At 40.3% G+C, this 27,970-nt stretch overlaps 1 protein-coding gene across 3 annotated transcripts in view; it reads right to left on the bottom strand.

Moving 5' to 3' along the window:
- Window positions 1–118: 118 nt before the first annotated feature.
- LOC106589783 (KH domain-containing, RNA-binding, signal transduction-associated protein 2) overlaps window positions 119–27,970 on the bottom strand; it is a 127,649-nt gene continuing 99,797 nt past the window's right edge. Inside the window, exons 7-12 of one of the 3 annotated variants that reach the window (XR_001324906.2) lie at window positions 16,474–16,556; window positions 14,992–15,050; window positions 12,115–12,211; window positions 10,171–10,214; window positions 3,706–3,806; window positions 119–463 (exon numbers count right to left, since the gene is read on the bottom strand). Coding sequence is in view for 2 of the 3 variants with exons in the window: in XM_045710326.1 (XP_045566282.1) it covers window positions 12,117–12,211; window positions 14,992–15,050; window positions 16,474–16,556 (237 nt within the window). In the remaining variant the exon portion in view is untranslated. Of the gene's footprint in view, window positions 464–1,098; window positions 3,807–10,170; window positions 10,215–10,293; window positions 12,212–14,991; window positions 15,051–16,473; window positions 16,557–27,970 lie in introns of those variants that run through there. The other 2 variants (XM_045710326.1, XM_014180115.2) reach the window with 2 other exon arrangements.

Here is a 27,970-nt window from a genome sequence, read left to right as displayed (position 1 = left end):
GAGAAAACCCCGGAGAACTGAGAAAACCCCGGAGAACTGAGAAAACCCCGGAGAACTGAGAAAACCCCGGAGAACTAAGAAAACCCCGGAGAACTGAGAAAACCCCGGAGAACTGAGAAAACCCTGGAGAACTGAGAAAACCCCGGAGAACTGAGAAAACCCTGGAGAACTGAGAAAACCTCTTATGTTGCTTCAAGGGAAGAGTATAAGTTCTGCTCAACTTTTCAACAATAACAAAAGCTGATGTCTTGTATCAAAGGCAAATCCAATCAAAACTACAGTATAAGCATGCAACTCAATGGAAATGAAGGTTGTATGGAAACACTACAAACTAGTATGACACGGCTAACTTAATCACAATGATAAAATACATGCATGATAAAGTGCAGGCATTCACCTGGCCAAGTTGACCTGTTGACATGGACAGGGAAGATGCTACACATCCACAGAACCATTTGCACATCTGAAAAACAGGCAAGAGACAAAGCTTGACAATCTTCTTGATGGTGTTATTGTAGTCTTTGGATAAGTTAGAAAACATGGCTTTGTGGCTATTCTTTGCAATTTGAATTTGAAACTGCAATCAATTTGATATTGAACTACTGAGTGCTGTAAGTTTGTGGATTTTCCTGAATAAATAAGACAGTTGTGGTGATGAGCAAAGGCTCACTGACTGCTGTCTGGTCTAGACACCCGTTCTCTTCTCCCCCTCGCCTCCCCATGCCAGTCAGCCAGTCTGTGAGGACAGATGCTGGGAGACGAGAAGCAAGTACAGGGAGTGAATATTTAGTAAATAACCGACATGAAACAAAACAAGGACAGCATCTGGACAGGGGGAACAAAAACGACATTAGTGCTGACACAGGAATGAAACTGAGGAATAGACATATAGGGGGGCAATCAATAAGTGATGGTCCAGGTGTGTCCAATGAAGCGCTGATGTGTGTAACGATGATGACAGGTGTGGGTAATGATGGGCCGCCTGGCGCCCTCAAGTGCCAGAGAGGGGGAGCGGGAGCAGGCGTGACAGTACCACCCCCCCCCCGACGAGCCGGCTGAGTTGTGACGTGGGATGGGAGCCTGCCGAGCCAACCGAGGCAAGAAAACCTCTCGAGCCAGCTAAGGCATGGAAGCCTGACGAGCCAGCTGAGGCAGCCCTTCGGGAGTGGCACTCGACGTCACCAACAAAAACCAAAAATCTCCCTGATGTTGTGGTGTCAGCATTCTGTGAGGACAGACGCTGGGAGACGGGAGTGAATATTCAATAAATAACCAACATGAAACACAACAAGGGGGACAGGGGGAACAAAAAATACATTAATGCTGACACGGGGATGAAACTGAGGAATAGACAGATATAGGGGAGGCAATCAATAAGTGATGGAGTCCAGGTGAGTCCAATGAAGCGCTGATGCGCGTAACAGTGGTGACAGGTGTGCGTAATGATGGCCCTCGAGCGCCATAGAGGGGGAGCGGGAGCAGGCGTGACACAGTCAGTCACTTGGCAGTGGTTGGCATGAGACACTTCCTTGCGTGCTGAGCCTATGCAGACACCATCCTTGCCATGCAATCGACCCAGATGCCAAGCTCATTTGTGAACTGGCAGGACTGGGGAGCTGTACACCTCAATAGGTTCAACAACAGTAATTCCGTTTTCTTTCTCTATCATGGAAATGATCAGGGAAAACAAACAGTGATGGAAAATGAAACCATTTCATGCATGGCCTGGGTAATGCGCTCAGCTGAAAACTCAACAACTGGTGTTGCTTATTAACTTGTGTGAGTGAATCTTTCCCTGGTAATACCCCCTACATCTGCTCCAAATAATCTCTCTCTGCATGCCAAAATGGTGGAGAACATTCATATGCGCATTTGAGTTCAATAAGGGTCAACTGCAGTGTTACTATGGTATATACTGTACTGAATTTTAACATAATCATGCAGAATATAACATAGGTTTACTTATTTTACTGTCAATGGTTAGTCTTGGACTGAAAGACTTGCAAGTGTCTTTGATTCCTTCCCAAATCCCCAGGTTGACTCTGCCAAGCCAAGTGCATTATGTCATGTTTGTGTTTGTGTGGGGAAAACAAGCCAGTGCCAATTCGCTACAAACAGATGGTGTCATTGTATATCACTGTCAAATGTTTTGATTCTGTCAGCTTGGATTAATATAATTCATCTTCAATCATAAAGTACACTCTCCTGTGCTGTTAACTCCTTTCCACTGCCAATGGAGGATAATGATCCATTTGAACATTACACACACTCAGAAAAGTCAATAATTATTAGATTCATTTGAGGGACGTTAAAGGAATTAACATGCCATATCTGACCTGGTGACTCATTGCATTGCACCACGGTACAATTGTTCAACATTGGTCAATTTATAGGCGTATTCAATAATTTTCTACACAAAATAAATTGTGATCTGAGAAGCCTTGAAGCACCTCGGCCTCTGACAATTGCATACATCACATTTAACCGAACAATGACTAATGCTATTGTCTTTGGGAATCCAGCTCTGGTAATGACTCATTGGTAATCTGTATGTGAGACGACTCTGAACAATGGCACACACTTTAAGAAATGTACACCAACATTCATAGCAGGCTAGGGGATTTGAGCCCTTGGCTTGTGTCAAGCTGGCAACACGCTTGTTATGAAAATGGATCTGAGAGTGGCTTTTGGCAAAGGCTACACGAATGGCACTGGCAGACGTCTTTCAGCCCAGCAACACAAATCACTCCTTAGTCATAACGGCAAATAAACAGCCACCATGCAAATCTGGTCTGGGGCACTCCTAACAGGCTGCACCTGCTGAGAGCCAAGTGGCTCAGGCTCAGGGAGAAGATGGCTTTCAAAGTCAAGGGCAAAGAGGAGGCCAGCTGTTCACAAAGACAATTTCAAGCTTTGCTGTAATAGAACATAACATTAGGCAAGCATGTCTTGGTGCCTGTGGACCAGACTTAGTATTCATGATTTACCCATTTTATACCCCAAAATTGACAAGACAAATTGATCAAGATAAAATTGCAGACAGAGGGTATGATGAAAGAATTAAACTAAATGTTTGTTTGATTACAATCTACAAATGCCCCCCCCCCAACCCCACAGACATACATACACAATTCATCATGAAAAAAAATACTATTTAGGGAGTTATTCAAAAGCCTTTCAAAGTGGCCCAATTGTCCTTCAGCAGTTGTCCTTCAGCAAATCTTTTGATGTTACAAGAGTGTGGAAAGATAGAGGGATTTACTTCCTACAGGCTAAATGTAACGGTTTCAAAAGCTTTTCAAAATCAACAAAGAACCCACAACAGCCTTTTACTGAAACCTGAATATGCATTTGATTGTATGTACGTTATGTTTTCCACTCTTATATGTACCTATTCAACCCCTAATTGCTGGGAGACAACTGCTGTGACATATACAGCCTTTTATTTGTGTTAAAGATATTTTGTAGCCCACATACTTTTCAGATTTTGGATTGCAGCACAAATATAAGTTATGGTTCAGAGCAGAAAGCCAGAAGCACTGGCTTCCTCTCCGAATGGCTGATAGGGTTCATTAACAAAAGGCTGTGCCCATTCTTTGGCAACCCAACCCCTATAGTTTGTCGAAAGGTTTCTTTGTAACAGGTATTGAGGACAAAATGTATTAATTTTACAGCAGGCGTGCAAGAAAGCTTCCAGATACTTACCATGCTCATTTGCACAAGGCTAATTTCTGGTTGTGCCCAGCACTTCAGATACGCGGAGGCACTCTGCGGTCCCCAGGGAAGACTTTACTGTGTGTTCCATACTGAGAGTTTTGAGAACAGGAAAGGAAACAGATGTGTAAATGGTATGGAAATATTAAAGGAAATAGAGAGAGGAAGAAGGGACATACCTAAGGAAATGTGGGAGACAAAGTGCTCAAGGCTATTGTAAACGCAGCGATCTGAGATCTACTACTTCATGTGCTACTTCAGAATAGTGTTCATGTATCCCCTTGTGGTATATGAGCAAATGTGCAATGGTGAATTCCCTTATGGTGCATGAGCAAATGTGCAATGGTGAATTCCCTTATGGTGCATGAGCAAATGAGCATTTCCCCGAATCCCTTGAACTAACATTAATTGACTTATGAATGTAGTCAACCAAAGGCATAATTTATGGATGACAGTGGCAGCCTCCTCTTCCTTGGGAGCTGCTGCAGCTCCTCATCAGCTGATTGGGCTGTTTTTATCCTGCCGTGTTAAAACACTCCTGAATTCAATTACAGGATCAGTAAGACACTTCTCTGGAACCGTGCTGTTCAACTAGAATCCTTTTAACACTCGATGAGGTGTGATATTTTCTATAAACAACGGTTTGATCTCTTGCATTTTCTTTTTACTGGAATCTGAGATTAATCACAACTGTCTTTTATGAATTTGGCATCATACTGAAAATAATAAAGTATCTTACCTTATAGCCCAGATACATTAAGACATTTATAGCACAGTTTAGTGTTTCTTTGTGGACTGTTTAAATTAAGAGAGCGTGTTTTCTGAGCCATGTTTTCACACAACTGTGTTATCTTGGCCAAAAAAAAGGCAATTATCCTCAAGGTTTTAGTAATCCAGTTCTGTGTGTAGCTACTTCATTGACTAACATGGCACTCGACAGAGAAGACAAATTAGATGCTCAGGAAATGGTTTTCGAAGTGTGGCTGTGACAAGGCTTTACTAGAAGCGTGACTGCAAGATGAAAATGTTTCCACCTGTGTGACACTGATTAGAGCAGACTGCCACTTTTATTTAGCAGACCCAAAGCCCCATGTATAGTACAGTATGTCAAACCTATCTGGTCAAAAATATATGTCCAATCCCTCTCTTGGCTCAATCCACTCCCAGCTTACAGGGAGCGCAGACGCTGTATTCAGCCCAACTCAGGGTTAAATGTCGTCATTAGTAGTCTGTTGTCTATTAAATGTTTTGTTAAAATGGACTGACATTTCAATGAACATCCATTTGTGATAATAAATAGCAAGACTAGAGACCATGGGTTAACTAATCAAAAGGGTAAAATGCATTTTATTGCATTTCATTTATTCCATAATAATGAGAACTGATGTACAAGGATTTAAGGTAATCTAATCACTTTATAGGTAATGCTCTATAAGACACAAGTGTGCTACGTTGCCTTGCCTTCTACACCAAGCACATGCCCCGAAGCTACTGTAACATGCTTTAACAAAGTCTATGCAAGAGTTAATTATTCATGATCCTTTGCACCTGCAGTAATACGCATTTAAACCAGATAGATGTTACATATTGAAGGATCTCATTTTCAGAGTTGAAGCCATAGCAACAGCTGGTTCACATCTTAATAATCAGCTCTGCAGATGAAGTTCGGTATTAAATTAATGGCAAGTACAGTACTTTTGCAATCAATAGATAGAGAATAGTTTGCAGGAGGTTTATCTAATATCTAGTTCAGAAATTAATGAAAAATCTATTTAGTGGCTAGTCCTTATCAAGATCAGTCTTCCCACTACGCCACCGTTGCTTCAGAAACTCATAAATGACAGGAAGCATCTGAGCTGGCCAGTGGCCACTATCACTGCATCTCTTTATATCTACAGGTAATGGCCAAAATAATGGAAACACTAACACAAAGGGATAGATTCTGTCAGATCTGCACTAGCCGACACCCGCATAGCGGTTGTTTTGGCGGTATCGGAGAGGTGGAACTGCATAAAAGCAGTCAAATCCACAAGCGGCACCCATTATTATACCTAAAGCGGACATTGTCTCATTAAGAGAAATTTAATACAGCCTTTTTTACAAGTTTGAACACTGAGATGTAGGCTAGCCTAATCTACACCTCAATTAGGCTGATAGAAGTCCTCATTATTTCGTTGAATGATTTTACATTTGTGTGTCATTATTTCCATATAGCCGACACTTTGTCATTCTGAATTTCTAACGCGAGTGGGATGGGTGTGGCTTCGTGACAATGACCACACGAGCAGCAGCTCACCGATTTGACATTTCTAACGCAGTTACACCTCCGACACTGCCAAAACACCCGCTATGTGGGTGTCGGCTATAGCGGGTTAATGCCTGAGCTGATTGGATCTAGGCCAAAGTATATGGAAAGCAGGTGCTTCCACAAAGGTATGGTTCATGAGTTAATAAAGCAATTAACATCCCATCATGTTTAGGGTCATGAATAAAAATTCTGGGCAGGCCATAATTTTGGTTACCATGGCTATGCCCCAATAGGATGACGATGCCCCCATCCACAGGGCATGAGTGGTCACTGAATGGTTTGATGAGCATGAAAACGATGTAAACCACATGACATGGCAGTTTCAGTCACCAGATCTCAACCCAATTGAACACTTATGGGAGATTCCGGAGCAACACCTGAGACAGGGTTCTCCACCACCATCAACAAAACACCAAATGATGGAATTTCTCATGGAAGAATGGTGTTGCGTCCCTCCAATAGAGTTCCAGACACTTGCAGAACCTCTGCCAATGTGCATTGAAGCTGTTCTGGCTCATGGTGGCTCAACACCTTACTAAGACACTTTATGTAAAGGTGTTTCCTTTATTTTGTCAGTTACCTGTACATTGTAAAAAAGATCCCAGCTCAGCCCTTAAGGCATTTAAGATTAACACATTTATACTTCATGTTCCTTGTATGACCTCAGGTAAGACATATAATGGGATCCTACTCCAGAAAGGTATGGGAAGTGTTAATAAATCCACTGGAATGCTCTAAACTGCAGGGGATTTAAGCCAAGCCAGCTGTCCCTGAATACCGTGAAACCCCCCGAAAAAAAGTAGAGGTTAACAGCATGGAATTAATTCAGATGGAATGTCAATCTCAATAATTACCTTGCGTTCACATAGATAAACACCATTCTGTTTTTAATCTCTTTGTTTAAGGGAGATTTGATGATAGTGACGCCAATCATGAGGAAATGAATGGTGAACAGAGGGCAGTTTAGCCACATATTAATGCAGCGGTTTGAGGCCAGAGAATAACTCTATCCCAGCTATTTTAGGGTAGAGATGCCTACATCTCTATTGTTTATGTTTGTGGTCTAATCTAGGTTGAGGGTAGCCTCGTATTTACCAGACTAATTACCGATGGGACCCTGTTTTAAAATAGGCAACCAGAGGCTACCATAAAAAAAGTTACCTAAAAAAATCTTACTCAATTCCTATGCTTAGTTCAGTGTTCTCTAACTAAGGGATTTTCAAACTTTTCTTGACCAGAGAACCACGCCCAGACAAACCGGAGACCCAGGGATCCCCAATCATTATGTTAGGAAAAAACAATCATATCATCAGGTGAATGATAATGGCAAGTAGAAGTAAACAACATTTTAAAATTAAGATATTTGGTAAACAGTTGGTTGGAAGAGGAAGTATGAAAATAGTTTATTACAGTAGCTCAAAATGTATCTTGGCGGTAGAGAACATTTAGCAGTTTTAAAGCTAATTTCCTGTAATTCTACGCATTTTGTCATGGCTAATGCTGTTCCTCTGCTCAAACTTTATAACAAAATCAATGGGCATGTATGTACCCTGAATGCCCATAATTTTTTTGGGGGGGACTGTCTAGCTTTTATTTGATTGTTAGTTTTCAAGATGGTACTGTCAAAAAATATATATAGCTCAATACAATGTCTGCATGCCTTCTATCTGGTTTCGGTCATTTAAGTTGACACTGACATTTTTTTTTTCAAAGAATTTTCTATACAGAACAAAACTGTAATTAATTACTGTAATTACTGTAATTAATTACAATTAATTACTGTAACTGTAATGACTGTAATTACTGTCAATTACTGTAATTTCCTCCACATTAAAGGGATAGTCTGAGATCTTGCCCTTTATCTACTTCCCAGAGTCGAATAAACAGGAACAGCTAGCATGATAAGTGTTCATGTAGAATTCCAGTCATTGTGCTAACGCTAGCTGGCATTGGCTCGTGAAACTAACTTCCTTCATACTGGAGGACGCAGAGACATACAAATGGTATCCACGATGGCATTCTGGTGCAGCTAGGGATATTCATGAAATAATACTTTTTCACATAAAAAAATCCCAACAAATAATTTTGCTAAAAATATAAACATTTGTGGACCCCCTGCAGTACCTCTAGGGGTCTGCGGACCCCAGTTTGAAAACCCCTGGTCTAACTAGATATTACTATTTTACTTTACCATTAGATTTGCCTTGCTAAAATAGCGAAGAAGGATGCATCATTTTTTATTGAACTGTTAATTACCCAGACGTTCCCAGCATTGCAGTAGAAGGGCACAGTTCCATTAGAGCAGAGATACTCCCCAAAGACTGGCATTCGTGTGCAATTAATCTGTACATTCTATCCAACAAGACTGCATCCTTCAGCACAGACTTTACCTTCGAGCATGTATCTGCTGCTATGCATTTCTGTTGAGTATATGATTCATTGTATTGTGTTACTCAAACATGCAGTTCTTCTACTTGCTTGATTTTTAAACCAAGTCTATCATTTAAAAGAAAGGAAAAACATTTTCTCCATTTGAGGGTTTTTGTCAAGGGAATGCTATGGTACTTAGCAATAGAAACTGCAAATGTCCAACAGCAAGCTATTCCTGTGTTTGCTAAGCATCATTACAGCAACCTATCTTGTTTTATTGAAATTATAAAATGTTGTAGCTAAAAATGAACATTGTCATTGAGGTGTCATTACTATGGTAATGTTTATGGTAGGTGTATTTTTTTGTTTTGTTATGTTAATGTTACTTTTCATATTCTGAATGTGTGTGTATTAGTTTATGTTAATGTGCAACGTCATGTTTTGAATGTGTGTATTTTGCTATATTTCCAAAGGTACACAATGCAGTGAGCAAATGCATTAAGATGAAAATCCCTGCAAAGCATTGTGCACAGAACAACAAACAGGGTCACAATCTGCTTCCCCATCACATAATAGACAGATGGACCAGTCCCCTTCCAAGGAACAACAAGCTAGCGTTAGTATTCAGCGCTGTTTACTTTGCACTATTGGAAATGTACATATTAATTGCTTTCTCCTTTTGTTGTGTTGAAGTAGCACTGCCCAGAACTCAATATCATGGTAGAATTAATCCTTTTAAGAAATCGGAGCAGCAACACAGAACTTTCAGGTCTCTCGGGCTTGCTCTCTGTCTAACTAGCATGTTTATTCTAGAGACAACTATCCCCTTCCCTTGGGCGAAGTGGGGACTGAAATAGGATGCTTGCCAAACAACTTCAAAGCTCTTTATCATGGCAAATTGCCTACTCATGCAACTACTGGACGCCAGGTTACAATGTACTTTATATAGCTTCCCTTATAACGATAGTTTAGAAAATGAATTAATGCTGTATTCATCAATCTAGAAAAAAGGTAATGTTTTAATAATGTAGTAGTGTTTCCCCTCGTTAGAAAGGTAATGTTTTAATAATGTAGTAGTGTTTCCCCTCCCTAGAAAGCTACGACCTTTGGCTTTCACCTGGAATTGTTTATTTATGTCTGAGAAAGAAAAAAAAACGTTTCAATGTATATGATCTAGTACACAATACAAATAAAACAAACCCTATAGAAATATGATGATATCATAGTGAATTCATGACATGTGAATGAATCAGCCTTTTTATACTTTATAATATGTCCATATATAGTTTCAGTTTTAGGAACATCTAACCAAAATATTTCACCTTCTTTATTAATTTACTCAAAATATCATTGCATGAGTGAATGTCCAAATGTGTGAAAATCTAAACACTTTGGCCATTTAAATCCTATCGACAATGGGAGATGTGCTGTGAAAAGGATGCCTTTTCTTGGCTCTACTGTGCTTTGCATCTAAATTAGGCCTCCACACAAAATTACTTCTTTACTTACTTTAGGTTTAAATTATTTAATTTTATTCTTTATCGTACAGCTATAAAAGTTATATATTTCCATTTGCCTTCTCGAGAGGAAATCTGGGGATGTCTGTGTCTTAAACGAGTCGATCTGGTGAGCTGTTTTTCTAAGGACCATGTATTCTGAGTTACAAAACAGTGGGAAATTAATAAAATAAGTAATGTAAACATCTAAATCAGTAGTTACCAGTAAATCTAGTGCACAAAAAAAAAATGGGCACTGTAGTCTTAAGAGGTTCAACTTACCTCTCACACTTCCCTTATTGAACAGTTCACACAATATGTTACTCCTGTAGGGGGAAAACAATGTGATTAAGATTTCATTTCATACATTATCAAACATGATGAAATACAAATGTGTCAGACTATGGAAAATACCAATTATTTGAACTACTTCCTGTTTGCATGCAATGCAACATTGTGGACTGTACACAGGATGTAAAGCCTACAGTATGTTACTGTCAAAAAAGTAAACCAATTCAGGGTAGGACAAAAGCCATAGGAATATGACAATTTGATTTCAGAAGAACTATTGCATTGTTTTGTTTTCTGGTTATATGGCTCAAGTTTAGCTGTTAAGACATTAATATTAGTTTTAGTGTCTTTTATGGATTGTTGTGTTATTTTCTTCATTTTGATCATTTTTGAAGTTTCTAGTTAACATGAATTAGTGGTTTTAGAGTGTCTATGCTCTTATTTGGGGGTTAGGAGGGACAGGTTTACTTTTTTAAGTGTAAGTAACTTTTATAATCATTTATAATTGGCAAACGCAACATTAGTTATTATTAGGGTTACCTGCTTAAGGTTAAGTCATCCTTTGAGTCCCACGATCTACTCGCTTAATAAGCCTTCAGAATTCAGATCTCTAAATGGCCTTCAGCAGAGGTGATATTTAAAAGCACTGGAAATTACAGTACAAATGCAGCTTTCTAAGGTTGAATAAGAAAAATGAAAAAGAGAGAGATAGCAGAGACACTGATGGATTGCTGATAAAAGACACGGCAATCTGAGTCCATCCCATTCATTCACTCAGTGATGGCATAAGAGTGTGAATATCTACAATATTCACATACTGTATGTCGAGTACTGTATATGAGCCAAGTTCAAAAGGTTGAAGGCATTTAGACAATATTATGGTAGTATAGGGGGACTTTCTTACCTCTTTTATCGCCATATCATTCTCAGAGACATGCTAGTGCAAACAAGTCAGTCAGAATTTGTGTTTAATAAGGTCAAACTTAGAAAATAGGTTAAAAATCCATTTATTAGTCTAAACATTATACATTTAATATGACTAACCAAGATTCAAGAAACAATTTATATCTTACTTTGAAATTATTTAACAAAAGATTCTTTATCATGTTAATGCATGTTATCTATACTGTTGCACAGAAATTACGAAAGACAAGCCTGGGAAAGTCTCGAAATGTCATTTTTTGTGGACTTTCTGTATAAAAAAACCAAACATTTTTAGCAATGACCTGAAACCAAGCAGGCATTTAGTGCTAGAAACAAGTACTTCAAATGTTTCTGTTTTTACCCAAAAGTTTCAGCTTTATTAACAAATTATGGAAAAACAAATTTACCAATTTATGGCCACCTATTTAGAGAAGCTTACACATGGTGCTTTATGGTCTTTTTAATATACGTTTTATTTACAAATACAAGTTAAACACAGAACAGAGCACTTGTATTAAGCTACAAACATAGCTGATTGCTTTCAACCCCAACACAAAAAATGTAAATTAGTTTTACAAGATCAAATTCTAACATCATAACAAATATTTAAAAAATAATTTATAAACTTGGTTAACTTCACTAAATAGTAGCATCCTATTGTCACCCTGATAAAATCAAAGTTCACTAAGGGGTATCATGAAGCATCAAGTTCTGTGACAACTTCATGCTTTTCTTTTCTGAGGGACAAACAATGATGGACAACCAAGAACAACATTACAATGTAGCTTATTGAAACACAAGTGTCTCCCTTTTGTTTTCTCTGCTCGTTGTTCGAAAAAAAGAGCCCATGTTATCAAGAAAATCATAGAGACACTGTGTGAAAGGTTAAGGGTCATCTACTGTAGCTATGTGCTTCCTTTGTGGACAAATCCTGAGGGAGGAGAATGTAAAAAAAAAAAAAAAAAACAATCGTAAGGGTGTCTTATGTCGGAGGTCACAGATGTGTAGTACCTTCAATATCTACCATAGGGATGTTCTCTGTAGCCCCCGCGTGAGAGCCTTGCTGTTGGGGCTTTCAGTGTCGGACGGGTTGTAGTCCACTCCTCTTCTGCAAGAGGTAGAGTTCAGACAACATTATATAGTAAGATAAGAACCCAAACCAAGGTAAAAGTAAGGAACTACTATAATATTTGTTGGTACACTAAAGACAAACTATAGGGTCAAAGACAAACTAAGGGTTCAATCCAACCGGTGTGAGCAATGTTTTGTTTACTCCTGGCTATATCTACAACATGTTTAATTGTGACCGATATTTTTGTTTACTAAAGTGTATCTGTAGGTAAGTAATAAAGCAGCTTCGACATTTTCCCTGTAGAAACTGGCCTTGGTCAATGACCAACTCAATGACTCCCTCCAAAGACTTGCTTCGCTCCGTGCTCACTGTTTTTTCCACTTGAATGGTTGAGTATGCAGTGTCATACTCCTTTAATGATCAATTAGCGTCTTCATAACAGCTGTGGTGTCATCATGCATCGTGCTGGAGATCAAGGCTCCATGAAGCTCGCAGAACATAAAATACAGAGCAGTGTGCCCCTAGACACTCCTGTATGCCCTCATCCACATTTCATACCAAGTAATAAGACCAAATCATTATTTTTCTACGGGCAATACTGATTCACATGAGACTATTACACGTTTAAGGCAATACCGGTCTACAGCTGCTGGGGGAGCTGGAAATGGGTTACGCTAATACAGGCTATTCAAACCATAGAAAATCCTTGTCATATCTCGGGCGTTAATCGTTCTAAACAAGGGCATGCATGTCCATGGGAGCATTCTCAGGTCCTTGTTTTCTGCTGCCATTACCACTGGGGCTACTGCTCTCAGCACAGTAAATTAATGACATGAGCGTTCTGTCCTCTGTCGGCTGAAAACTGAGCTCTGGCTCATTCAGGATGTAGCTCCTTTTTTAGAATTATATAAAGAGCACAGTCCTTCGCTGTGCAGAGTGCAGATTCCATGGCACAAAGTATTGATGGAGCAGAAAATCAAATCATTGCCCTTTTGGTTATTGTTGCGTCCACACTTCAGCACCCTGGTGCACAATTCATGGTGCTGATAATGAATGACCATTCTGTAGCAGACCCACAGTGGAAACCAGTTTCAGTGGAAAGCAGAGGGCTCAGAGAACCAGCTTCAGTGGAGAGCAGAGGGCTCAGAGAACCAGCTTCAGTGGAGAGCAGAGGGCTCAGAGAACCAGCTTCAGTGGAGAGCAGAGGGCTCAGAGAACCAGCTTCAGTGGAGAGCAGAGGGCTCAGAGAACCAGCTTCAGTGGAGAGCAGAGGGCTCAGAGAACCAGCTTCAGTGGAGAGCAGAGGGCTCAGAGAACCAGCTTCAGTGGAGAGCAGAGGGCTCAGAGAACCAGCTTCAGTGGAGAGCAGAGGGCTCAGAGAACCAGCTTCAGTGGAAAGCAGAGGGCTCAGAGAACCAGCTTCAGCGGAGAGCAGAGGGCTCAGAGAACCAGCTTCAGTGGAGAGCAGAGGGCTCAGAGAACCAGCTTCAGTGGAAAGCAGAGGGCTCAGAGAACCAGCTTCAGTGGAGAGCAGAGGGCTCAGAGAACCAGCTTCAGTGGAGAGCAGAGGGCTCAGAGAACCAGCTTCAGTGGAGAGCAGAGGGCTCAGAGAACCAGCTTCAGTGGAGAGCAGAGGGCTCAGAGAACCAGCTTCAGTTGAAAGCAGAGGGCTCAGAGAACCAGCTTCAGTGGAGAGCAGAGGGCTCAGAGAACCAGCTTCAGTGGAGAGCAGAGGGCTCAGAGCCAAGAGAAGCAACATCCCTGGTCCGGAATCCTATCTAATCCACATTGAGGGCACATGTTCAAAAAGCAGAAGGCTGGCGGAACGTCCACCTCCATCTTTTCAATAGGCATCAGTCAGCCCTCTGGGCAATCACTGACACACATTGTGCTGTGCTTCATCGCCAATCAAACCCTGGCCTGTAGCTAGCTAGCTAGCTAGCCAAAAGGTACAATGGGCAATACATACAAAAGCTGGTCCTTGGACCTGAATGACCAGGCCTAGGCCAAAACTATGGGGCATCTTTCTTTAACTCATCTGTGAAACATTATCTCCTCTATGGATAGTGACGGAGGAGCTGCCAGTACTCTCTAGTGAGGGCTCAGAGCCATGACTGTGTTTCATCAAAGCCTGGCAGGTAGTCCAATTTAAAGCCCACATGCAGTCTTTTTAATTGTATTTTGAAATCTTCACTGTACTTGTAATAAATCACTGTGTGTGTTTATTTCATGAAAATAACTCCAAATATATTTATCATTTATTTTCCTCCTTTTACCATTGAAAATGCTCAGTTGTGTGTGCGTGTTGATACACATTTAAATATACAGTATGTACATACACAGCCCCGATTGGTGGATAGGACCGTCTAGATTCTAGAGCCTACTCGCTTACCCCCTTAAAAGTAGGAGGATACATATACAGATGAGGAGACTGATCATTGGTCAGAATAATCAAATCAGATTGTGATGTCATGCTGTGGGCAAAAATCTCTGAACACACAAAAATTCTAGGCATTTTTTTTATACTAAAAGAGCATTATCATAATTTCAGAGTGTTATTTTGACATCATAGTGTGGAAATATTATTTAAAAAATATGAAAATTAGGTTTGACTGCACTGCCTCTTTAAGGAAAGGAGAAGCTATAGAGGTTTTATAATGGCGGTGGATTGAGGCCATGATAGCCTTGGTTTTAAAGAGCTCTCATCAATATTCAAGCTTTGGGAATAACACAGGGATATTGAGTCGGTTTGTGTCAATCATTTCAGGGCATTAGAACAGTATGAATAAAATAAGTCAAATGCGTTACGCTTTTACCGTAATTGTTGTAGGCTTCGTCATTGGTTCCGTGGCCATATTCGTAATATTCAGAAATGCTAAAATAGATAAAAAGATCATTCAAAAACAATGTTGAGACAAAAAGGAGGATAATAACTTCCATTAGTCAAGCTCTTTACGAAGGGCAATGGGCCTGTCACTAATGCAGTACAGTTTATATTTTGTTGAGAACATCTCAGATAGGATGAGTCGTCATTATAACACCACAACCAACTACACCACCTCTTATGGCAGCCTCACAGTAAACCGTGCAGCGATGCCACCTCAAGATACTGTATTCCAAAATCCTTTTGGATTAACTGCCATCCTGATTGGCTGTCTGTTAAAAATGGTACGGTTGTTTAGAAGAGGGAAACATGGGGCACTGATACTATAGAGCTGATAAAAAATACTGGTTATGTTAGTCCAATATTTACAGATGGAATCGAAAGTTCAAAAAGAAAAGAAAAAAATCCTCTGATTAAACAGACTGTACATAGTCTTCATTCTTTAAATCCCCATGAATGAGTTGCGCTGTAGATTTAATTTGAAGCGATGTGTGAAGCACAGTATATGGATATATAAAAAAATATAAAGGAAACACAGAGGTATAACTCTATGAATATGCAATAAGTTAAAAAGTGCTAAAAGTGTTTATCTGAAAGAAACTTCACCAAAAACCTTCTGAATAAGACAAAGTGCCCTCGGAGAGAGGTTGTTTCACAGTAATATTGCAAATACTCCAGCTAAGAACAAAAATCAATATGTTGGGGAAGAGGATAGACAAAGACTGAGAAATTGACAATGTTCTAAATGAATGAGAATGGTCTGTGTACCCAGTATGTGAATGTGTATTCAACTGAGTTTCATACTTAATCAAAATACATTTCACCTTGCAATAAGAGGAATGCTTAAAGGAAAAATTCTGCCGTTTTTATATCAATATCAAATCATTTCTGTGTAACAATTAATACCTTACTGTAAAAAAAAACAAATTCTCAAGCAAGAATTTTGCAAGGACTGCCTAGGAGTGGTCTGAGATGGAAGGGGAAAACTGAAAACTAGCTGTTATTGGCAGAGGTTTGGAACTCTTTGTTATTGGTCTATTAACCAATTTACCTCATGGATATGTGTGTATTGTTTTGTATTGTTAGGTATTACTGCACTGTTTGCGCTAGAAAAACACAAGCACACACCTACGATAACATCTGCAAAATATATGTACAGACCAATACATTTTGATTTGATGCCACCATAGAAAGCCAAAACACACACCCATACAAACCTGCTGATTAGAAGGTCCTGTGTAGATTGCATTTTCAAACAGCAACTATCTATCAGGAAATAACACTGATCCCATTTCTTCACACTTTTACAGAGTTAGTTTCATCAGTTGTTGTACAATATAATACAAGAGAAACAGAATTTTGACTGCACTGGGCCTTTAAGTAAGCAAGGCATGCCTTCTGTTCACTAACTCACCTCTTTGACTGATTGCTGTAGTTCTCCTCATAGGCATCATAACTCTGGTCATCATATTCACCGTCATATCCATCATCATAGCCCTGCGGGTCAGAGAAAAAGTAAAGCATGCTACCTAAGAAAACTCTATGTACAATCAGCTTTTTTCAAACCTATCAGGAGTCTAATTGTTTAGGGTTGGGACATTTAAAAAAAAATCAATGCTTAATTACATTGGCAAAAGATCTCTGTTACACATAGAGCCCCTGAATGGGAGGGGTGACAACATTAAATCATGTCTAACACAGACTATTGATTAAGGTTTGCAGGGAAGCTGTCTTGCTAGCAGGGTGTATGTTCTCCTCTGACCGTGATCCAACACAAATACAACCTTTACTATTGATCAGTGACTATTGTAATGATCAACACAGAGAATAAAGGAACTTCTCTATAGACCTGCCGCTCAATGAAGTACACAGTAATACTGAAGTAAAAATAACTATATATATATATATATATATATACTGCTCAAAAAAATAAAGGGAACACTTAAACAACACATCCTAGATCTGAATGAAAGAAATCATCTTATTAAATACTTTTTTCTTTACATAGTTGAATGTGATGACAACAAAATCACACAAAAATAATCAATGGAAATCCAATTTATCAACCCATGGAGGTCTGGATTTGGAGTCACACTCAAAATTAAAGTGGAAAACCACACTACAGGCTGATCCAACTTTGATGTAATGTTCTTAAAAACAAGTCAAAATGAGGCTCAGTAGTGTGTGTGGCCTCCACGTGCCTGTATGACCTCCCTACAACGCCTGGGCATGCTCCTGATGAGGTGGCGGATGGTCTCCTGAGGGATCTCCTCCCAGACCTGGACTAAAGCATCCGCCAACTCCTGGACAGTCTGTGGTGCAACGTGGCGTTGGTGGATGGAGCGAGACATGATGTCCCAGATGTGCTCAATTGGATTCAGGTCTGGGGAACGGGCGGGCCAGTCCATAGCATCAATGCCTTCCTCTTGCAGGAACTGCTGACACACTCCAGTCACATGAGGTATAGCATTGTCTTGCATTAGGAGGAACCCAGGGCCAACCGCACCAGCATATGGTCTCACAAGGGGTCTGAGGATCTCATCTCGGTACCTAATGGCAGTCAGGCTACCTCTGGCGAGCACATGGAGGGCTGTGCGGCCCCCCAAAGAAATGCCACCCCACACCATGACTGACCCACCGCCAAACCGGTCATGCTGGAGGATGTTGCAGGCAGCAGAACGTTCTCCACGGCGTCTCCAGACTCTGTCACGTCTGTCACGTGCTCAGTGTGAACCTACTTTCATCTGTGAAGAGCACAGGGCGCCAGTGGCGAATTTGCCAATCTTGGTGTTCTCTGGCAAATGCCAAACGTCCTGCACGGTGTTGGGCTGTAAGCACAACCCCCACCTGTGGACGTCGGGCCCTCATACCACCCTCATGGAGTCTGTTTCTGACCGTTTGAGCAGACAAATGCACATTTGTGGCCTGCTGGAGGTCATTTTGCAGGGCTCTGGCAGTGCTTCTCCTGCTCCTCCTTGCACAAAGGCGGAGGTAGCGGGTTGTTGCCCTCCTACGGCCTCCTCCACATCTCCTGATGTACTGGCCTGTCTCCTGGTAGCGCCTCCATGCTCTGGACACTACGCTGACAGACACAGCAAACCTTCTTGCCACAGCTCGCATTGATGTGCCATCCTGGATGAGCTGCACTACCTGAGCCACTTGTGTGGGTTGTAGACTCCGTCTCATGCTACCACTAGAGTGAAAGCACCGCCAGCATTCAAAAGTGACCACAACATCAGCCAGGAAGCATAGGAAGTGAGAAGTGGTCTGTGGTTACCACCCGCAGAACCACTCCTTTATTGGGGGAGTCTTGCTAATTGCCTATAATTTCCACTTGTTGTCTATTCCATTTGCACAACAGCATGTGAAATTTATTGTCAATCATTGTTGCTTCCTAAGTGGACAGTTTGATTTCACAGAAGTGTGATTGACTTGGAGTTACATTGTGTTGTTTAAGTGTTCCCTTTATTTTTTTGAGCAGCTATATATATATATATATATATATATATATATATATAGTAACAGTCAAACGTTTGGACACACCTACTGTACTCATTCAAGGGTTTTTCTTTATTTTTTACTATTTTCTACATTGTAGAATAATAGTGAAGACATGAAATTATGAAATAACACATATTTCCATAGTCATGTAGTAACCCAAAAAGTGTTAAACAAATCAAAATATATTTTATATTTGAGATTCTTCATACAAGCCACCCTTTGCCTCGATGACAGCTTCGAAAATTCATACAAAAAGGAGGAATTTACTGCCATTTCCTTCATTACTATTTAGTTAAAGTCCATACTACAAAACAGTCTATTCTCAGTTTTCTGTAGTTGTTGAAACAACACTTGTCATCCCTGAGTCATGATTGTGAAACACTTCCTTCAGACTCCACTGTCTAAAACACACACAATTCCCAGAGAGCGATTGTTTCAGCAAGTCCTCTTATTTTAGGTCTAATATATATATGATAATGTACACCTAGACACTGGGGAAGACCGTAAAATAGGCATACATTATCTCTTCCTTTAATGAGCCTGGCTGCAGTCAGTCAGTGTTCATATTATGACACGTCTGTTGTAGCAGACCCAGGCTGCAGGCTGAGCTACTCATTTCAAAGCTGCTGTTTAATCCTCTCTGCTGTCACTGCCATGTGTATTTTTGGCCCTGCTATCTCCTCTGTCACATTTCTGAAGATGAAGCCATTCTAATCGCTGGATCTTGCTTATTTAAAGCTTTTTGCTTGGTGTTCAAAGTGCCTAATTTATGTCAATCATCATCATTCTGTAATCTCCCCGGTCTTCTAATCCTTGTACACTGGAAAAGTCTGACATTGCAAAACATAGTCTGCCATCACAGTAAAATACTTCTCTCTTCCTTTTGGTCGATTTAACCTGTTGGGTCTAGGGGGCAGCATTTGCACGTCTGGATAAAAAAAATGTACCCGATTTAATCTGGTTACTAATCCTACCCAGTAACTAGAATATGCATATACTTATTATATATGGATAGAAAACACTCTAAAGTTTCCAAAACTGTTTGAATGGTGTCTGTGAGTATAACAGAACTCATTTGGCAGGCAAAACCCTGAGACATTTTCTGACAGGAAGTGGATACCTGATGTGTTGTATTGACTTTAAACCTATCCCATTGAAAAACACAGGGGTTTAGGAATATTTTGGCACTTCCTATTGCTTCCACTAGATGTCACCAGCCTTTACAAAGTGTTTTGAGTCTTCTGGAGGGAGATCTGACCGAACAAGAGCCATGGAACGGTGATGTCCCATTAGACACCTGGCGCGCTACTTCATGTTGGGTACCCTCGTTCCAATACGTTATAAAAGGCTATGCATTCGTCCACCTTGAATATTATTCATGTTCTGGTTAAAAAGGCCCTAATGATTTATGCTATACAACGTTTGACATGTTTGAACGAACGGAAATATATTTTTTCCCCTCGTTCATGACGAGAAGTCCGGCTGGCTTACATCATGTGCTAACGAGACGGAGATTTTTGGACATAAATGATGAGCTTTTTTGAACAAAACTACATTCGTTATGGACCTGTGATACCTGGAAGTGACATCTGATGAAGAGAATCAAAGGTAATGGATTATTTACATAGTATTTTCGATTTTAGATCTCCCCAACATGACGTCTAGTCTGTATCGCAACGCGTATTTTTCTGGGCACAGTGCTCAGATTATTGCAAAGTGTGATTTCCCAGTAAGGTTATTTTTAAATCTGGCAAGTTGATTGCGTTCAAAAGATGTAAATCTATAATTCTTTAAATGACAATATAATATTTTACCAATGTTTTCTAATTTTAATTATTTAATTTGTGACGCTGACTTGACTGCCGGTTATTGGAGGGAAACGATTTCCTCAACATCAATGCCATAGTAAAACGCTGTTTTTGTATATAAATATGAACTTGATAGAACAAAAAATGCATGCATTGTCTAACATAATGTCCTAGGAGTGTCATCTGATGGAGATTGTAAAAGGTTAGTGTATCATTTTAGCTGGTTTTATGGTTTTGGTGACCCTGTCTTTGACTTGACAAAACATTACACACAACTCTTGTAAATGTACTGTCCTAACATACTCTAAATTTATGCTTTCGCCGTAAAACCTTTTTGAAATCGTAAAACGTGGTTAGATTAAGGAGATGTTTATCTTTCAAATGGTGTAACATAGTTGTATTTTTGAAAAATTTGAATTTTGACATTTATTTGGATTCAAATTTGCCGCTCTTGAAATGCACCTGCTGTTGATGGAGTGCACCACAGGTGGCACGCTAGCGTCCCACCTAGCCCCAAGAGGTTAATAGCTTCAAAATTCATCGAAGTTGGAGGATCTATTACAGTACTTATAGATCTACTATAAATATAAGTATTTCAATTCAACTGATAATGATAAACACTTTGCATTCACAGCAAATGTTTGTCACTGTCAGTACGAAGTTGAATCATAGAAAGTCATGAGCATCATCTGACTGTTGCAATAACCTATCAGAACAAGGGTTTGCTGCTGCAATTATAATCCTGCAATACTCTTCTTCAATAATCTTCTCCATATATATTAATAACAATACTCTTCTTCAATAATCTTCTCCATATATATTAATAACAATACTCTTCTTCAATAATCTTCTCCATATATATTAATAACAATACTCTTCTTCAATAATCTTCTCCAAATATATTAATAACAATACTCTTCTTCAATAATCTTCTCCATATATATTAATAACAATACTCTTCTTCAATAATCTTCTCCATATATATTAATAACAATACTCTTCTTCAATAATCTTCTCCATATATATTAATAACAATACTCTTCTTCAATAATCTTCTCCATATATATTAATAACAATACTCTCCAACGACAGCGTATTCAGAAAGTTTTCACACACCTTGACTTCTTCCACATTTTGTTGTGTTACAGCCTGAATTTAAAATTGATTAAATTGCGGGGGGTTTTGTCACTGGCCTACACACAATACCCCCTTAATGTCAAAGTGGAATTATGTTTTTCGATTTCTTTTAAAAACAAATTAAAAATGAAAAGCGGAAATGTCTTGAGTCAATAAGTATTCAATCCCTTTTTTATGGCAAGCCTAAATAAGTTCAGGAGTAAATATTTGCTTAACAAGTTGCATAATAAATTGCATGAACTCACTCTTCGTGCAATAATAGTATTTAACATGATTTTTGAATGAGGTCCCTCAGTCGAGAAGTGAATTTCAAACACAGATTCAACCACAGGGTTGACCAGGGAGGTATTCCAATGCCTCACAAAGAAGGGAACCTATTGGTAGATGGGTAAAAAAGAAAAGCAGAGATTGAACATCCCTTGGAGCATAAACTGCTGTTTAATCCACTCTGCTGTCACTGCCATCTGTATTTTTTGAGCATGGTGAAGTTATTAATTACACTTTGGATGATGTATCAACACAGCCAGTCACTACAAAGATACAGGCGTCCTTCCTAACTCAGTTGCCGGATCGGAAGGAAACCACTCAGGGATTTCATTTTGATGCCAATGGTGACTTTAAAACAGTTACAGAGTTTAATGGCTGTGATAGGAGAAAACTGAGGATGGATCAACAACATTGTAGTTACTCCACAATACTAACATAATTGTCAGAATGAAAAGAAAAGAAGCCTGTACAGAATAAAAATATTCGAAAACATGCATTCTGTTTGCAACAAGGCACTAAAGTAATACTGCAAAAAAATAATAGCAAAGCAATTCACTTTTTGTCCTGAATACAAAGTGTTACGTTTGGGGAAAATCCAATAACACATTACTGAGTACCTCTCCATATTTTCAAGCATAGTGGTGGCTGCATCATGTTATGGGTATGCTTGTAATTGTTGAGGACTGGGGAGTTTTTCAGGATAAAATATAAACATAATGGAGCTAAGCATAGGCAAAATCCGAGATGAAAACCTGATTCAGTCTGCTTTCCAACATACACTTGGAGCTGAATTCACCTTTCAGCAGGACAATAACATAAAACACAAGGCCAAATCTACACTAGAGTTGCTTACCAAGAGCTTGAAGAATTTTGAAAAGAATAATGGTCAAATGTTGCACAGTCCAGATGTGGAAAGCTCTTAGAGACTTACCCATAAAAGACACACAGCTGTAATCGCTGCCAAAGGTGCTTCTACAAAGTATTGACTCAGGGGTGTGAATACTTATATAAATGAGATATTTCTGTTTAATTTTCAATAAATTAGCAAACATTTCCAAAAACATGGTTTCATTTTTTCATTATGGGGTATTGTGTGTATTTAATCCTTCTTGAATTCAGGCTGTAACACAACAAAATGTGGAATAAGTCTGCTTTATTGTTATGGAAACACAATTTCTGCCAAGACTTCCATGCTAGAATACTCAACAGCTGCCTTATGAGACAGTCATCATAAAACAAATCATATAATTCCCTTCCCTCACAGCTGCTTGTAATAAATATTAAATAACATCCTCTATTTGGTGTTGTTGACTTTGCCATTACTGTTATAAACCCATGCTAGATAGAGAAAAAGTTGCCAAATGAAGCTACAGACTACTGAGATACCGCCTGCCTCTTTTGTTGGCTCAAGCCGATTTAAATTCTGCTTTGGGCTCTTGTGTGGCTTTATAAGAGTATGAACATGGATTTGACTTAATTCAAGTTAGGAATTGTGTCAGGGATTAAGTTGTTCAGGGGATCTTATGCCACTTCCTCTCTCTGAGTCTTTTCCCATAATGACAGGGTCAGAGGCCTACCTAGCTCACTAATTGACCGTTTTGTTAGTGTACCCGGCTGACAGAATTCTCCACATCGCCTCGGCACTGTCCGCCGCTGACATGTAAACCAGTCAGGGGAGACAGAATTCCAGGATCATGTCAATTCTGCAATGACATATTACCGCAATTTCAAGGTTATCATGTATCTGCATTGTGAGAAGATGGAATGTAATTGTCCCTACATTCTCTAGACATTATTCTCATTCTGAGGTCCTATTTTTTGGTGACAGATTATTTTCACTCAATACAAACAGTATATAATATAATACTTCTTTAGTTTGAACAAACTATTGTTGAAGTCTTTCAATGGGAAAAAAAACAATAGAAAATGAAACTGTGGCCTTATAAGTGAGCGGTTAAGGCCACAATAGGATTTCAAAGATGAGATACGCTCTAGCAGCATTGATTAGCTACTGTCCTGTTACAGTATATTGTGTCAATATCACTTATCTATAAAGTACATGTTTGTTTACAGAGCCAGGGATTTTCACCTCGCTGACCTTAACATGTCTTACAAGGCGCCATGCATAATGGGTGCTGCGGTCGGCCGCGCCCTCTTGTTAATGAAACCTGATCCTTATATTTCAACACTCATTTGGAAAACCAATTAACGCTGGTGCTATTGAACAGGCCAGGAGGAAATAAATCAAGTATTAACACATGGGCTGGAGAGTCCTGGCTCACTGTAATTAGGAGATAAAGGCCTTCAGCTCTATGCTTCATTATCAATTGACAACCTGCACGTCCCCTGACAGTGACTGATCTGCACACGGGGCTGCCTCTGAATGCAGAGCCCTGAAATGAGTGGTGGGTTCCTTTGTCTTTCTGCTGCAATCCAGTTTTTGTGGCTGCACGGACTTGATTTTACTCCTATGCATATTCAAACGACACACTCCGCTTTACGCATTTCACTTTTATTGCAGCATGTGAAAGACATGAAAAGAGCCCACAAAAAGGGAGTACTTCACAAGCTGTTATTCAGAGAGTTTTGAATCAAATTAGTAATATAAAGTAACATAATAACAAAGACTAAAACACCTGTATGAAGGTCCTTAGAGAGGACCATTCTCATAACCAAATAGGGTCATAACTGGTGTCACGACTTCTGCCGAAGTCGATGCCCCTCCTTGTTCGGGTGGTGCTCGGCGGTCGACGTCACCGGTCTTCTAGCCATCATTGATCAGTTTTTCATTATCCATTGGTTTTGTCTCGTCTTCCATCACACCTGTTTCCAATCCCATTAATTACTTGTGTATTTAACCCTCTGTTTCCCCTCATGTCCTTGTCGGTGATTGTTTGTATGTTATATTACATGGGTTTGTGTATCGGTGTGCGACGGGTATCCTTTACCCATATTTATTTTGTACTTTGGTTTTGGAGTTTGGTTTTAATTAAATACTTCATATTTAACCAACTTGGTTTCTCCTGCGCCTGACTTCCCTGCCACCTACATACACGAATATGACAACTGGTCTCATAGAAAAATTGGAATACGCTGTATTTGCATATTGTTAGGTTTCTTTTGTAGTTTTCCTACTCTAAGGCTGTTAGGAATCCCTTGGATTACAACTGATACCAAGGTGTTTGGGTATTCCGCTTACTTCTAAGTCAGTATATAAAGTTATTAAACAATCTACCTGAGGTGTGTGTCTTACTTGTGTTTTATTAAACAGGGAGTTGTGCATGGAGAATCACATTTCCATAATTAGTTCATCTCACAAATGGGAACTCAGCAGTGTAACCAAGCCTATTGTTAAAAAGCAATTACTCCAGATGTGCATGCCATCCTTAGGTAGCCCAAGAAAAGCTATTTTGTTCCATTTTGTCATGCATGGTGTTTCTAGAAGGCGAGCTTGATTTTTCAATATGTAGAATAGTGAGCTTACAACATAGTGTGCATAAAAGAGCTACATCAAAATCTGCCACCACATTTGAGAAATACACACATTGGTTCAACTATTAGAATTTCACGTATCTTAGAAAACCATTAAATAGATCATATTGCGCCCCAACAGATCCACAGATTGTGCTATCTCTATTGCACTCCACACTGCCCTCCACACTGCCCTCCACACTGCCCTCCACACTGCCCTCCACACTGTGGTACCGGAGCCAAAAGGCTCATGAACAGCTTCTAACCCCAAGCCATAAGACTAATGAACAGTTAAGCAAATGGCTACCTGGACTATTTGCATTGACCCGCTATCTTTTTCCCTGACTCTTCTGCACTAGCTCTATGCACACTACACACTACACTACACTACACACACTACACACACACACACACTACACACACACACACTCTGCTGCTACTCTGTTTATTATCTATCTGGATTGCCTCGTTACATTTACCCCAACCTACATGTACATATTACCTCAATAACCTCAACACCTCATACTCCTGCACATTGGTACTCCTTGTATATACTCTCTTTATTGATATTTCATTCTGTTATTATATCCTTTTTTTGTGCAAATGTTTCTTACTTTTCAACTCTGCATTGTTTGGAAATGCTTGTAAGTAAAGATTTCACGGAATTTGGCGAATTTGACAACAACTATTTGATTTCGAGCAAAGAATCTGTACCACTTCCACAGTGTGACCTTGTGCTATACTGTATCTATTCTGTTCTGGATAAATATATATTTTCTTCAAAGCCTCTCCAAGCCCTGCATTTAATCACATTTGGGCATCATTCTCTGTTTGTGTAGCCTCTGTTTTAAGAAATTCTATATTTTATTGTACTTTTACCCATTTTTCTCCCAAATTGATAGTTACAGTCTTGTCCCATCGCTAAAACTCCCCTACGGACTCGGGAGAGGGAAAAGTCAAGAGCCATGTGTCCTCCGAAACACAACCCTGCCAAGCCACACTGCTCGCTTAACCCGGAAGCCAGCCGCACCAACATGTCAGAGGAAACACTGTCCAGCTGGCAACTGAAGTCAGCTTGCAGGCGTCTAGCCCACCACAAAGAGTTGTTCAAGCGTGATGGGACAAGGATGTCCCAACTGGCCAAACCCTCCCCTAACCCGGACAATGCTGGACCAATTGTGCGGTAGGCTATGACACAGCCTGGGATCGAACCCAGGTCTGTAGTGACTCCTCAAGCGATGCAGTGCCTTAGACCGCTGCAGTGCCTTAGACCGTTGCAGTGCCTTAGACCGTTGCAGTGCCTTAGACCGCTGCAGTGCCTTAGACCGCTGCAGTGCCTTAGACCGCTGCAGTGCCTTAGACCGCTGCAGTGCCTTAGACCGCTGCAGTGCCTTAGACCGCTGCAGTGCCTTAGACCGCTGCAGTGCCTTAGACCGCTGCAGTGCCGAGACCGCTGCAGTGCCTTAGACCGCTGCAGTGCCTTAGACCGCTGCAGTGCCTTAGACCGCTGCAGTGCCTTAGACCGCTGCAGTGCCTTAGACCGCTGCAGTGCCTTAGACCGCTGCAGTGCCTTAGACCGCTGCAGTGCCTTAGACCGCTGCAGTGCCTTAGACCGCTGCAGTGCCTTAGACCGCTGCAGTGCCTTAGACCGCTGCAGTGCTTTAGACCGCTGCAGTGCCTTAGACCGCTGCAGTGCCTTAGACCGCTGCAGTGCCTTAGACCGCTGCAGTGCCTTAGACCGCTGCAGTGCCTTAGACCGCTGCGCCACTCGGGAGGCCCTCAACACATTTTCTTTCATCCTTTTTCTTTCAGGTATATTATTTGTGGTCTGCCATAAGTGACAGAGTTTTAGATTTCGTTTATCAAGCACGCATACATCTATGGTGAGTGTACAAAACATTAAGAATACCTGCTCTTTCCATGACATAGACTGACCAGGTGAATACAGGTGCAACTCAATATTAGGAAGGTGCTCTTAATGTTTTGAACACTCAGTGTAGGTTATACTTGTGGTCTTGGTTTAGGTCTTGGTCAAAAGTGTTAAGCTTAGTTTAGGTCTGGATCAGACCTGGGTTCAAATACAGTTAAGTATTTCAATTAATTTCACATACATTTCAAAATAATTATTTGGATAGTTTTCCTTTGATAAATTCAAGTAATTGAATATTGGTTTATGAAATAATTTGCAAAAGCATTGGCATGTATACTGAACAAAAATATGAACACAAGATAATCCATCTACCTGACAGGTGTGGCATATTAGAAAGCTAATTAAACAGGTGCACCTAGTGCTGGGGACAATAAAGACCACTCTAAAATGTGCTGTTTTGTCACACAACATTATGCCTGTAGCTTTGAGGGAGCGTACAATTGGCATGCTGACTGCAGGAATGTCCACCAGAGCTGTCCAGAGAATTTAATTAAATTTCTCTACCACATTCAACGTTGTTTAGAGAATTTGGCAGTACGTCCAACCGGCCTCACAACCGCAGACCAAGTGTAACCATTCCAGCCCAGGAACTCCACTTCCGGCTTCTTCACCTGCGGGATCGTCTGAGACCAGTCACCCGGAAAGCTGATGAAACTGAGGAGTATTTCTGTCTGTAATAAAGCTCTTTTGTTGGGAAAAACGAATTCTGTTGGCTGGGCCTGGCTCGTCAGTGGGTGGGCTTGGCTCCCAGGCCCACCCATGGCTGCGCCCCTTCCCAGTAATGTGAAATCCATAGA

The sequence above is a fragment of the Salmo salar genome, chromosome ssa28 (genome assembly GCF_905237065.1).
Source record: "Salmo salar chromosome ssa28, Ssal_v3.1, whole genome shotgun sequence".
In the NCBI taxonomy this organism is placed as follows: domain Eukaryota; kingdom Metazoa; phylum Chordata; class Actinopteri; order Salmoniformes; family Salmonidae; genus Salmo; species Salmo salar.
Note: the sequence above shows the minus strand (reverse complement) of the source record. Positions and strands in the feature narration are given on the sequence as shown.